The following is a 13,833-nucleotide window of genomic DNA, read 5'->3' on the forward strand; positions in this document are numbered from 1 at the left end:
TGTCGCGAATGAACGTTTCATACCGCACAATAAAGTATGCAGCGCGACTGCAAATCTGTTCAAATATCTATGCAAAGCCTATTCAGGAACTGTGGATCAAGCGATCGTGTTCGGGTGATAAGTTCCAATTAGTTAGCTTTGTCCAAACATGGAACAATGTAACGATCCGTTTCAATAAAATAAATATTGGAACTATATTTCCTTGGTGTTAGTTAGAAGTTAAAGAGACATATAGATCATTCTTAACTAAAAGTAAAACTCTAAGCATTAACCCTTTGCATTGAATTATAATTAATATAATTAATACATAGATTGGTAGAAAATTTGCAACTTTTTCTTTTCAAATCTGTCGCGATTTATTAATAAGTAATTAAGGGTTAAAATGAGCCAATTAATTACCAACAACACTATACGTTCACACGAGTTCTTCCCATTCACCGAAGCGAATTTCAGCCGTGAGAATTGAATAAACCTGCACATTTATCCGGCAAGAAAACTTTCCGCGAGTTGAAAATGTCAGAAAAATATAACGTCTACATATACAGAGTCGATGATGGCGGTAAGCGTCGCCTCGGGTTGGAATCCTTCCACAGTCGCCGAGTGAGTGTCAGCCGTTATTGGAGCCGTAAAATGTCCAAGTTGCTTCCTAAAGTTTCCCAGATATATATACATATCTCTCTCTCTCTCCTTCTATCGCGTACCATCGAAATTTCACACCTATAACGGTAGTAGAAAATTCCCGGAAGTTCGACGTTTATAATGCTCGTAAAATTTCCGACGTTGAACGGACGAATGTTACGAAAATGTAACGGAGTGAAAAAAAAGAAAATATGGGGGAGCGGGAATTCGTACACGGCTACTTACGAGCCTGGATTTATAACAGCGATTATTATTTATCGGCCACGAAACAAGCGAACGTTCTCTCGTTTTATTACTCGCTCAGCTAAATCAGAACTTCTCTGCTGGCGTGAAAATCATTTTCACGAAACTCTCGTCGACGAATTCGCACGGTTCGATTGCGAATACGTGCGGGTGAACAGGCTCGACAAAATCATGAAAGCATCGGTTCGACTCCAACAAATCTGTGTATTCGTCGATTACAATCGGTAGAGAAACGTTCGATCGTGCTCAATTGCGTACTATCTGTTCGATACACTTCGCTGGACAATGATTTCACGGAGAAGAGTTTTGGTTGATCGTTAACCCTAGAGTGGGCGAGTACTGTCTCGCAAATGGACACACGATGTTCCAAAATTTTATTTTAGGAATTCAATGATTTTTAGAAGAAAGGTGGTTTAAAACTTTGCAAAAGAACACACACACGAAGACGCAGAATTAATTATTATCGTACAAAAATAATTTTACTGTTTTGAAAATTTCTTCTAGACAACCATCTGAAGGATATTAAACAATCTGAAGATATAAGCAACGGATGGAAGTAGACATTGTTTCAGTTTGCAAAGTTTTCAAGTATTTGAAGTTTCAAAGTTGTTTGAAGTATTGGAAGATGCTAAGTAAATCTCAATGTCTTTATCGAATCAACTTTTATTCTTTTCTTAAGAAGGTAGAGTAAGACCAATGACATTTTTCATTTTTCATTTTTCATTTTATTTTGCTACATCTTAATATTGAACCATTCAGCGATGTGATTAATATTAAATATTTAATTGTTATTGAATCTCCAGTGTTCATACTCTAGCTAATTATAATAATCTAAAAAAATAAAATTTTCGATGGAAAAGAAGATTCAAATAAGAATCCAACAAATTTCAATTTAAAATCGAGTTATTCTTTGCGTTAATTGCATTTATTAAACTTTCATTAATTTAATCCCATGATTATTAAAGAAATCTCGCGCCTACTCTATGGTTAACAAGAGTGTAATAATTAATTAATAATCGGTGTCTGAAACGAAATGAATCAGCTTAATATTTTCACACTATAATTCCACCAACTTTCAGATCCTTCTGTGTACCGTTTGCCAAAAGTTCAAAGTTCGATTAGACAATAAGTATTCACTGTTTAGATCGAAGGTTCTATCTATGAGAACATTACACGTAGACAGTGCATGGTTGCTTGATACTCGTGTTTCGCAGCATGTTTGCACGTATTAGTGTCGCCCAAAGTAGCGATAGTCTGTGTATGGAATACATATAATCACCATATACACGGTCCATGCACCTTACCGCTTTCGCGTGTACACACGAATTAACCCTCGCGTCGCGAAACTACCCCTACCGAGATCGGTCACGTCGACAGAGCTTAATTACGAATTTAACCACCTACCCCAAACGACACGACTTGATTCGACTTGTGGTAATTTTCATACGTTGATTCATTATCTGTTGAAAATTTCCAACATAGAACACGCGAGAAAATTCGACCTGATCATCCATCGTTTTAATTAACAAATTGTCAAATGAATAATTAATACACTCACGATTTACGAATATTTGATCATTCTTTTTTAGGAAAGTAAAAAATTTAAATAAGAGAAGATGAACAATTATTTTCAATTTTAATCCTCCGAATCTTTTAAGTGTAAAATCCTTGAATGGGAAGAAGTTTCAAAATGTGAAAGCTTCTCGAGGCTCGAACACATCGAGTAATTAAACTTTTAGTAACAAGATGCAAATGCGATCAGATCTTTCTTTTTTTTTCTTTCTTTCTGTCGTACAATCGATAAGCACTCGGGCTTTGATAAGTGAACTTTTAATAGCGTCTTTGCCGGCTGGTGGAACTTGAACCGCGTTTAAATTCGCTCACTTGTAATTACGTCCCCCTAATAATAGAATAATCAAGAAACTTTAACGTGGAATGATAAATCTAACCATCGGACGGTGGTTGATCGTACTCGGCCACTTAAACTTTCTTTATCGGACAAATTTACTCGGCTTCGCGACTAGGGAATTGATGAAGAACGTCACGCCACGCGTTTCAAGAATTCATCGTCGATTTCGGAATCGCTATCCAAGTAATCAAAGTTTCAAACGAAGATCCCGGAATATTTTGACACGTGTAACATAACGATCGTAACAACGAGGTTAACACGTTCAACGTTAAATCCATTCGTTCTCGAACCGCTTCAAACGGAATCGTGTTCGCTCAATCGCGCGCCGATTCCCCTCTTCATGCGTAAAATTGTTTCACAATCTTCCGTTCATATGAACTCGAATAACCGACCGACGAAAATCGTTTGATTTTATGTGATTTTCAGGCTGACCTCGATATTCCCCGCAACGCTATCTCCAAATGTTTTTCATTTAAACGAAAGAACTTCAACGTTGTTTAAGCAAAAATTTTACCAACGTGAACTTTCGTTGCTGTCTCAAATTTCCATAAAATTACCCTTACGAGAAGCTGCCAAGTAAACTGTTCTAAGCTCGGAAAATTCGTTGCTAACTAGGAGTGCGCGGTATTGCTAATTCTTATGCTAATCAACATTCACCGCGTGTAATTGTTAAGTAAATTAAATTAGATAAGAAAAAGAATTTCTAATAATAATGTTAATGGTGTTTCCTATGGAAATTCAGGTGCCATCCAGATATGATAATCAACGGGTTAAATTCACCTGGTACAATTAAAAAAATTTTATAAGCGTGTCCAAAGAACAATTGGTGTGCCATTTCCATAGCACTTAAAGGGTTAATAACCGCACGAATCAAGTCGAGGTCGGCTCCCAGCGTGAGGTGAGAACGAAAGGCCCGAAGGAGGCTCCTCTGTAAAGGGTTACGTGAGTGTTCAAGTAGCCGATTTCGCGCGTTAAGATAACCACGACACGTGGTACGTGCCACGGAGAAGAGGACGATATCGTTCGACGAAGCTTTCGAGGCACCTGTCGACGTCCACGATCTCGGTACTGCGTTTCCTCTTCCCCATTACCGACCGCTCGAGCGAAACCCACCCCCCAACCCCCCCTTGCCACCCCCCTTAATCTTATCCGATCGCGTCGCTCTTACGTTTCGTTTCCCAGTTACGTCTAGCTGTTTCCTCCGATCGTTTTAATCTCGCCATCGTACAATGATTTCTCGCGGGACGTTACATTCCCACGGAAACACGCTGAATTCTCCTTACGCCTGGAATAGTTCCCTCGCAAACCAACAGGAACGAGCACGCAGGAAGAACGAGGAACAACTCGAAAAGATAATAGCATTTCTTTACTACAGATTCTAAAAAATATTGCTGGCATTCTTTCACTAAAATTCAAATTGAAATTGTTGAAATATCAACCATCGACTTGTAACTTTAAAAAGCTTCGAACGATCTATCTGTAAAACATACCGACAAATTTGAATAAAACAAATTTCGGACAGTCTGTATATATTTGAGGGTAAACCGAACGTATTCAACGGGAGATAAACCGGGTATTTCGAACGGACGATGTATCAAATAAATCAGCGAATTTAATCGACGCGAATCTATTTATTTGTATAAAACTGGGATCAGTGCGTGAGATAGAAGGTCCCCGTTATCCGACCATGATACTCTCATTTTATATATTTTTGTTTTCACGTTTTACTTTCCTTCCGCGCGTGTTCAGGAAATTCTGTTATTTTTAACGAAGGCATTGTCGCGTAATGCTGTTACCGTATACGTGTCACTTTTGCATTGTTCGCTTGATCCTCTGGACCGACCATTGTAATTTCTGGATCATCGTTCCCGACCGGAAATACCGTTCGACGAGAGGATTTTTTTCCCTCTGGATCAAACAGAATTTGTTTGCTCGAGTTTTTCCACGTTCTTCCCGTGGCCGTTCGCGAACAACGCGCTAGAAACACACATCACGATTTTTTGCGATGATTCTAACGGATACCCCTCGTGTCTCGTGCCAGGACTTCACGCTGGATTTTTACTTCCGGCAATTCTGGACGGACCCGCGACTCGCGTTCAAGAAACGAAAGGGCGTCGAGACGCTGAGCGTCGGCTCGGAGTTCATCAAGAACATCTGGGTACCGGACACCTTCTTCGTCAACGAGAAGCAGTCGTACTTTCACATCGCTACCACCAGCAACGAGTTCATTCGTATTCATCACTCGGGAAGCATCACGCGTAGTATACGGTGAGTGTGAACAAATTTCATATTTATTAGAGAAAATTTGAATTTGTTAAGCTAAGAACGTCTAATCAATTTTCTAATTCCCATAAACTCCAATTAAAGAAAAATAAAATTTGCATCTTCTATTGTATTATTTTGTCAGAAACTTAATAATCTTTGCTAGAGTTAAAAATGTACAGATTTCATTTGCAGACAATTCAGGGGATCGAATAAACATATCTAGGACAGAAGAAACACGCGGGGCGGTTAATGACGCCGGATCTTATGTAACTAACTAAAAGTAAAACGTTTAATATTTAACTCTTAAAGCTCTTAAAGTATCGAGCAACTTGGCGAACGATAAAATCGCTCCCGGCTGCGTAACCTTTTAATTATTTTAAGCAGGGTATATTTTCAGCCTCTTATCGTTCGAATACTCGATGATATTGTTGCTAACTTTTAACCAAAATTTTACGCTAAAGTGTCGTTTCTTGAAACGGGGGGAGGACCAATTTCGGTGCGAATGCAGAAGAGGTCAGCGGATACTTGGTTGCAGAAAAGTCAGTGAACCTAGAAACGGAAGGAAATTTTCCCGTAATGGAACGTATTTTCTCGTGCAAAGAGAGGCACGCGATAAAACTGCCAACTTCAGGCGCGATTTTAACCCCGATTCGAAACCCCGTACCATCGAAAAGCACCATCTAGACACTTGAGGGAATAGTTGTACCAGTCGCGACAAATTTGTTCTCGTCACACCACTTCCAACCCTTTTACCAATCCCATCGTCGATTTGTAACAAGAATAACACAAACCGAGAAAAGTAGATTTTCATACTTTTACAAGAAAAAGAAATTTTATTCAGCTATGAGAAAAGTGTAATTTTTCTAACAAATATCATCCCCTTCAAAGGAGTTCAGTAGTTTCAGACTGCTATATTCAGACAATCCATGCATACCTAACTTCCTTTGCACGTCATTCCCTTCGATTCACCAAAGGAGGAACATTGGAAGAAGAGAAAATAAATTCCGTTCATTCGGAGTGAAATTCAATCGACAGCTGTTCCTTGAAACCACGGTAGAATTGGCAAATCGTAAGGGTTTCTTCTGTCCCATTTGAAATTTCCTTTCTATCGCTGTAGAATCGTGAACTTGACATTCGTTCTGTTAACACTTTCTAAGATCTCTCAAAATTCATTGAAACCTTCGTTATTTTTACTCAGAGATAATGTAATTCCATAACCTTTTCATTTGTATAGGTTACAGTAGATATGTTAATTTATTAAATGCATACGCGTACTGGCTAATGTATGCGCATACTAATTTAATGAATAAATGTATTCGCGCGCAATGAAATTTCAACTTTTATTAGCAGAAGCATACATCGAGGTTGCGATAAACGTATGCATTTACTGGAAATGGTAAATTTAATTCCACAGTAAAAAAAAAATGGCAACACCCATTCATTTGGGGATTGATTAACGAGAACTCGGGGAAGGATTAAACGAAGACGAGGAATCTTTAAATAGAATGTAAAGGCGATTTTCACGTTTTGTTTCAGTTTAACGATCACGGCATCGTGTCCAATGAATCTGCAATACTTTCCGATGGACCGACAGCTCTGCCATATCGAGATCGAGAGCTGTAAGTACGCACGTGTGCGTGTATAAATGCATATATACGAACAAGTGACGATCTGAGAAAGTTCGACACCCTCGCCTCCGTCCACTGTCACACAGACACGCTACATAGACGAACATGAATATACAAACTATCCAAATATATCATTGGAGCATCAACAGTGTCGATCTTAAAAATGGCAATCGATGATTCTCGATATAATTTGAAATTTCATTGAATTTCTTTGAGAAAAAGAAGACAAATATCAACTATGATTCGAAGAAGATATCGACTGCCATTGATTAAACGAGACTCAACAATACATCGCTTTCAACCCCTTTTTCAGATAAACTCAGAAAGACGCTTCTGTCATGCGTACATGCATCGAGACAATGAAAAAAAAAAAAAGAAAAAGAAAATCAAAGAAAACCTCGTATGTTCTTCTTTTACATGCTCATACGAAATATCGTAACACCTACAACCCTATCACCCCCGTTCAACGCAACCAACAAACCGTTCCAACCATCCTCTTTCCCGAACCACCCCCTTTTTTCGCTCCCCTCTTTCTTCTCTATCTTCTCCTTCTCTAGCTATCTATCTATCTGTCTGTCTGTCTGTCCATCACTCGCCACTTGACACGCTCACTAACACGAATCAATCACACGATCCACGGCATCGTCGTGGGTCATTTTCATTCACTCCGTCCACTCACTCGCTCACTCACCAGCTCTCGCTCACTCTTATCGAGTTTTCTATATACCATTCACGATGACCGTTGCCATAAAAGTGGCTATTCAATTATTCCGAATATCTGCTGTCTTTTCATTGTTAAAGTGTCAATTTGAACGAGCCAGTATCGTTGCGTATGAAGAAAAAAAAAATGGGTTCGATTGATAAGGGAAAAAAATGATGATAAGACACAGGGTAGTTGCGATAATTGAATCTCTACTGCATCGTGAATCTGCGGAACCGTGCTCGTGTTATCGATCATGAATCATTAATCTCGATTTGAAATAATTAAAGTGATATACTGTGGGTTGCTGGAAAGGTGGCAAATGGAGGAAATCAGGATTAAATTAGTTCTATTATTCTAGATCTATCGTTATTATCGAATAACGCGACGTGACAAGTGAAAAATCTTTTTCAGCAAATATAAATATTTGTCGTTCACTTTTGATCCTATCCAATTTTATTAAAACAGAAGAGAAGCTCCTGTGAAAGTTTCCTTACAAGATGGGCGCTTGAAAAATCAGCTGATGCAAAGAAAATAGCCCACTTACTCCTTTGCCATCCTGCCAGCAAGTCAAAGTGGTTCTCGAGATAGAGAGAGAACCTCTTGAAAAGGTATCTTCGAGCGTTGCGGTTCGATTGAACGGCGACTGTTTCGAGAGCGAATCAGGTGGTGTTTCGGAAACGTACAATCGAACAATTTCAACTCGAATCACGCGTCCGGTTCCGTCCAACGAGGCACCAGTGTTCGAACAACAAGAGCACCTTGACGAGAGTCGTCCGCAATTGCTAACCGACGATCGTCTCCGAACGGGACGCTCGTTGCGTACGCAATTTACATTATCGTTGACTTCAGCACGGGACGAGTCGGCGATAAACAGACACACACACACACACACACACAGACATATACGGCTCGATCTAACGACAAGTCGCTGCTAATCAGCGTTACTAGGCTAGAGAGAATAACGAGAGGTTCTCGTAAGCGAGGGATGAGCTAAACACACCAGTGTACGGTGGCACGTACGGGGAAGCCTAAAACCAACCATCTGTGCGTGTGTGGGGTGTGTGACTGCGACAATTATTATTTTCATTTATTTGCTTGCGTACGCGCGATTGCGTGCGCGCCTGCGCCGATCATCACTGCTGCAAATTGCACGCGAAGATTGGGTGTGTGAAACCGAAAGAGGATGCCCGGATGCTCTCTTTGATCAAACTTCGACTACCCAAACGCTTATTAAAAAAAAATAATAATAAAAACTCGCGGAAAATAATCGCGGGACGGTGTCGATTAATTGGCATCGAAAACTTATCGTCGACGGTTCGAGCGTGGCTCGTTAGAAATATTTCTGATAAACTGGCATGGTAGTCGATTAATTCGTCGACGGTAATCGGGTTGGCGGTTTTGATCGTTCAACGGCCATTAAATCACTGCTCTTCTATCAATAAGTTCGGTAATTGTACCGTTTAATCCGCTGGAGGTTTCTACTCGCTTCGCCTAACGACGGGATATTATCGACGAGCAAACGCATAAATAAACGGTTAAACGACGCGACTAATAACGATCGAATTACGAAGTGATCGTCTCGCGTCAGAGGGACGGACAGGGGTTGCGATCTAGAAGGAGGAGAATGAAAAAGGATCGTGAAACGCATCCGGTGCCTTTGATTACGTCGGTCTAGCACCGAGATTGGTAATCTATACGGGGGACAATGGAAAAAGTTTCGGCCTAACTCGTTCCGGCTAAGAGATCTATATTAAAAGTCGGTCGTTCGCAGGATACGAGCGAAAGGCCGGCGGAAGTCGGACGCTCGAGATATCAAAGTAACTTGACCAAGTTCGTTGATTAGTTTCACCGAGTAGAAAGCCGGATCGTGTCTTCGTCCTTAATTGCTCCCCGCTTCGTACCGAGCGAAATTATTACCGTCGTTAGAAGTATTTCTGTCCCGATCTGTCGCGGACCACGCATTACCTCCCCTACTTTCCGAGTAATTAACATTCGCGTAATCGTTGCTGATCCTTTCGAATCGAAATCACCTCTGTGATTTTATATAACTTTTTATTACACATTTAAACAGAGCGCAATGAAACATTTCCAAATTATTTTTCAAAAATAATATTAATACTACTTACATGCCGCCCACGCTAATTCTGCAAAACCTCTACGAACAGCTGAAATCAAATAAAATACAATTAGTATATCAATGATTTAAACCCATTCACGAAATTCCCTCGTTACAGTAAATTTTTGTAAACGAACATCGATCGCCTGTAATTCATCTTCATTAATCCAACCTTATTCACCCGTTAAATTCCTCATGCGTTTGATTAAAACACTGACCGATTTGTAAATTCAAAAATTGACTCGCGAAAAATGATACAACCCTGCGCGCGAGGGTAGACGAGAGATTAATTAAACTTTCCCGAACACGATTCATTGGCGTCGTTATTTTTAATCTCGTTATCGTTCTACAGTAGCCGGATACTCGTTATTTATCGGAACAAAGCGGCTCGTCAACGACAAGCTTCCGACCGGCGAATTTATTTGGTTCGACTGAAAAAAAAAAGAAAGAAAGACGACCATTGTGTGTCGGGCCAATTTATGATATTAACGATCGTAATTACGCTTGCTAGATCGTCGACTAGAGGGGACACGTGCAATTTGCAGTAAATTCGAGCGACAGGTAGCGAGCTGGATCGCGCAGAAGTACGGTCGATCGTCGATCCACCCCTTGGCGGATACCGATTCGACCGGCGTTCACGCAGCGAGGGCAGACGCATTTCGTGCTGCTTTACACGGAATAAAATGAAAGAGACCTAAAGAAAGGTCGATTTTCTGCATTCGCAATCAGCGTGACGTGAACGTGAAACGAATTTACGAGCATCCTCCGAAGGGTCTCCACTCTACCAATTCACCACTCTTGTGAAGTATCACATTGGTCTTAGCGAAATTTAGTGTAATTTCTCCGCACCCACGGTTATCTCGCGTTGAAGAACCCAACGAAACGATACGTTTATTCGTAATAAAAAAAAAAAGAGAAAAGAAAAAAGAGAAAAGACATATGTATATCGACGGAGAAATCGCACAAAACTCGAGGAAAAATAAATCTCCCATAGAGCACACGCACGGCTGTAAATACCAGAGGTTTCAAAAAAAAAAATAAATAAAATAAAATATAAAATACTGATCAAACCCGTTGGCTCCGACGACTAAAGTGTACGAACGTGTGCTACATGAACACCAAAGTCACTATATGCCACTGTCACAGAATCACCACCACCACCACCATCACTACCACCACCACTAACCATCACTATCACAATACCAAACCCCTGGCCCCTTTTGAAATTAAAAAATATAAGCCTCCGACATATAGCACTGAGCCTCGTGTCCGGGGACGTAGTAAGGGCCGACGACGGCCAGCCCCGAAGGAGGCTAAAACACAGAAAACGACGTGTCGACTACGGTGCGACCGAATTAAAACGCATTGTGCATCTAGCCCAGCGCATGTAAAGAACGAAACGACTGCAGCATTTAGCCACGAGGTGACACCGTGGCCCCACCCCCCCAACCCCGTTCGGTATGCCTAATTATTCCAAATATGTATTATCTTAATTTTCGTTCCGTATACTCGTACATACCTTATTTCCAACCCCCTTTCTCTATATTTTTTTGCGTATGCTGATCAATAGACGAAACCAAGTAGTAGATGATTCCTTCTTTTTTTTTTTCTATTTTTTTTTTCTTTTTGGCCTGGATGAAAAATCGTAAAGGCATGCCCTTGGCACGACAACATTTTGTTACGCTGTCCGGTCCAGGACCGAATGAATCTTTTTCGACTATAACCCACCATTAGTCGGCATCGAGTTTTTTGCTTCCTGTTTTTCTTGCGCGTATCTTGACGACGCGTTCAACGCAGCTTGCATTTAACGCTCGTAGACACGATACATTTTTATTTTGTGTTTAGCGATGTATTTGAATTAAGTATGGAGATTAGGACGATCTCTTGGAACGATAAATCGTGATCTACACAAAGTAATGCGATATTTCCTTATTTTGATTTGGGTAAGTAGAAAAATAAATATATCAATTGTAGATCACGATGCAACCCGTTGCTCCAAGAAATTTCCCTGATGCTCGTCCCTGTATTAAGTGTTTAATTAGCAAACGAGAAGACTAAAAATGCAATATTTTTATGTTTAAACTTATCAGGGGATTGAATTCGTTGTTTGACGGTAAGTCGTGTTAATTCGTTCGTTTCGTTTCAAACGACTTCTAATTTTCGTTCGGAGAGGATCACCTCGATGGACGATCGTGGAACGCATAAATCGATAGTACGAATTCGATTCGAGCTATTTACGGGATTGGGCAGTAACGTGATTAACGTACGGGGGAAATATTGCAAAGGAGGATTTTCAACGGGAGTGAAAAGATAGTTAAATTCCGTGTTCAGAATTTGTGTCACTAGTGAAAGCACAAAGCATGCGGCATCGGGAATGACGTACAAAATTACGTGGCACGAAGCATGCGATCGTATATATTGCTAATTGCATGTACGTGTGTACGTGTGTGTGTTGGCGCGCGCGTGTACCAAACCACCCCCTGTGTATTTTCCAAATCCCGCACCACCGACGCATGACGATGCACGATACTTTTTTTCTTCGCTTCTCCATATCTACTTATAACACTTTCCACTTATCGTCTTTATACCTAAACTTGCTACCACCACTATGATCCTCGAGTTCTCTGTTATAATAATAACAATGCAATTCTCCTCTACTTACGGTATTCGATAATTCACCGTTTCTAACCATCTCCCATTGTCCCCACCACCCTGTAATGCTTAACGTTGCCCCAATCCAGGATATTTTTATCGAGAAACAATTCATTTGTGTATGTTGCACCAAAATTACGTGCGACGATCGTCGGCGAAAAGAGTATCATTCGAGTTAAAATAATTGAAACAGATTCGAGGAAATTCGAAACTTTGCTAGCTTACGCGCATTGTAGAAAAAGAAATAACTTTTTGGTATTTTGAAAGAAAATACAAGGGAGAAGTTTAGAATTTAGTCACCGACCTAATCAAATATTATTACACCCTCTGGAGAAAATATTTTCTATCGTACCACGGTAGACTGGCAAAGTTACGAAAGGGGAAATCGATAAACGAAAATAATTCAAATTTATTCGGGATCGTTGGTCGAACCGGGCAAAAAGAGTCTCTCTCGTAGATCGTTGAAACGTTGGGATCGGAGCTGGCAATCGGCGCGAGCTGGAAACGCCGAGGATCGTGCAGATAAATCTGTCGGGCGGAATTACGGCGTGGCATTTGCTCGGCCGAAAATGAGCAAACGGAACGGGGTGTGCGCGATAGTGTTTCCGTGTTCCAAAAACAAAAGCAGTTAATCTCGAATACTCGGTCGTGGATCGCTTAATCCACGTTTCGCCGATGTTCGCGCAATGTGGCCACCGCCGCGATGGAATGCCACTTTGGTGCCTGGAATGCGGTGTAACGATCGTAATCACCTAAGATTCAGTTACGGAGGAATGTTTCTCGGGCCGGTATGCGCGCGTTCGAGGCCGCGCCGAGGAATTAGAGGAACATAAATAGGTGCGAATTCCGATAGATCGCGGAAAATTTCACCAATTGGAAAACTCATTCTTCTACGATTAAACGATCTGTTCTAATTTCGAACGGGGATCGTCTTTACTTTCGTAAGGTACACCTTCCTTCGTTCCTTGTGGCCTCGATCGCCCAAGCTAACTCTACACTATCTAACATTATTTTCTATTAATATAGCAAATTTTCTCATGGTATCCATCAAGTGATTGGTATAAATAAAAAAAAATTATGAAATATTCTTGTATGACAAAGTTCGATTGTTATAGGACTAGTTATAAAAACATATTGTTATAATACAGTTTGTTTTATAACATTCTTTTGCTACATAGTGTAGACGCAGCTTCATAAACGATCAAAATTATGGACGTATGAAAAGCGAATCGTTGAACGTGGTTTCTTTTTGAAACAGCTGCTTCTTATGCGTCCATAATAAGCAATTTAAACGCTGCACTCGCGCAACAATCTGGAATTACTGTTTTTTCATCGGGTAAAATGTTTAACTGGAATTAATTCAATCATTTCGATGGACGAGTGTTCTAAATCCGAGTTGAAATAATATAAATTGCAAACAAGGTTCTGATTAGATGAAAAGTACAATTTTAGGATAGAAACTTGCATGGAATTTAAATCCTAATTACAATATTTTTTTGTACCTCTTTAAGTAAATTTTATCTTTGTTTATTTTTGTTCGTAATAGAAATACTATCTTCAAAATAATATATTTTCAACAATAAGTGCTCAATGAAACCAAAGACATTAAATTTAGAAAGAATTGCAAGAGCGATTATTATCATTTTTTTTTTTCTCAAAAACTATAAAAATCAAATTA

At 40.1% G+C, this 13,833-nt stretch overlaps 1 protein-coding gene and 1 long non-coding RNA gene across 6 annotated transcripts in view; one reads left to right on the top strand and one right to left on the bottom strand.

Annotated features, from left to right (window-relative positions):
* Nucleotides 1–13,833, bottom strand: part of LOC114876907 — a 173,913-nt gene that overhangs the window by 142,177 nt on the left and 17,903 nt on the right. For both annotated transcript variants that reach the window (XR_003789471.2, XR_003789469.2), the window contains exon 2: nt 9,514–9,552. This is a non-coding gene — a long non-coding RNA (uncharacterized LOC114876907). The remainder of the gene's footprint in view (nt 1–9,513; nt 9,553–13,833) is intronic.
* The window catches only part of LOC114876903 (gamma-aminobutyric acid receptor subunit beta), a 76,038-nt gene that overhangs the window by 52,317 nt on the left and 9,888 nt on the right, over nt 1–13,833 (top strand). For all 4 annotated transcript variants that reach the window (XM_029188825.2, XM_029188822.2, XM_029188823.2 and 1 more), the window contains exons 4-5: nt 4,833–5,059; nt 6,593–6,675. In XM_029188825.2, coding sequence (XP_029044658.1) covers nt 4,833–5,059; nt 6,593–6,675 — 310 coding nt within the window. The remainder of the gene's footprint in view (nt 1–4,832; nt 5,060–6,592; nt 6,676–13,833) is intronic.

Source organism: Osmia bicornis, chromosome 5, assembly GCF_907164935.1.
Source record: "Osmia bicornis bicornis chromosome 5, iOsmBic2.1, whole genome shotgun sequence".
In the NCBI taxonomy this organism is placed as follows: Eukaryota; Metazoa; Arthropoda; class Insecta; order Hymenoptera; family Megachilidae; genus Osmia; species Osmia bicornis.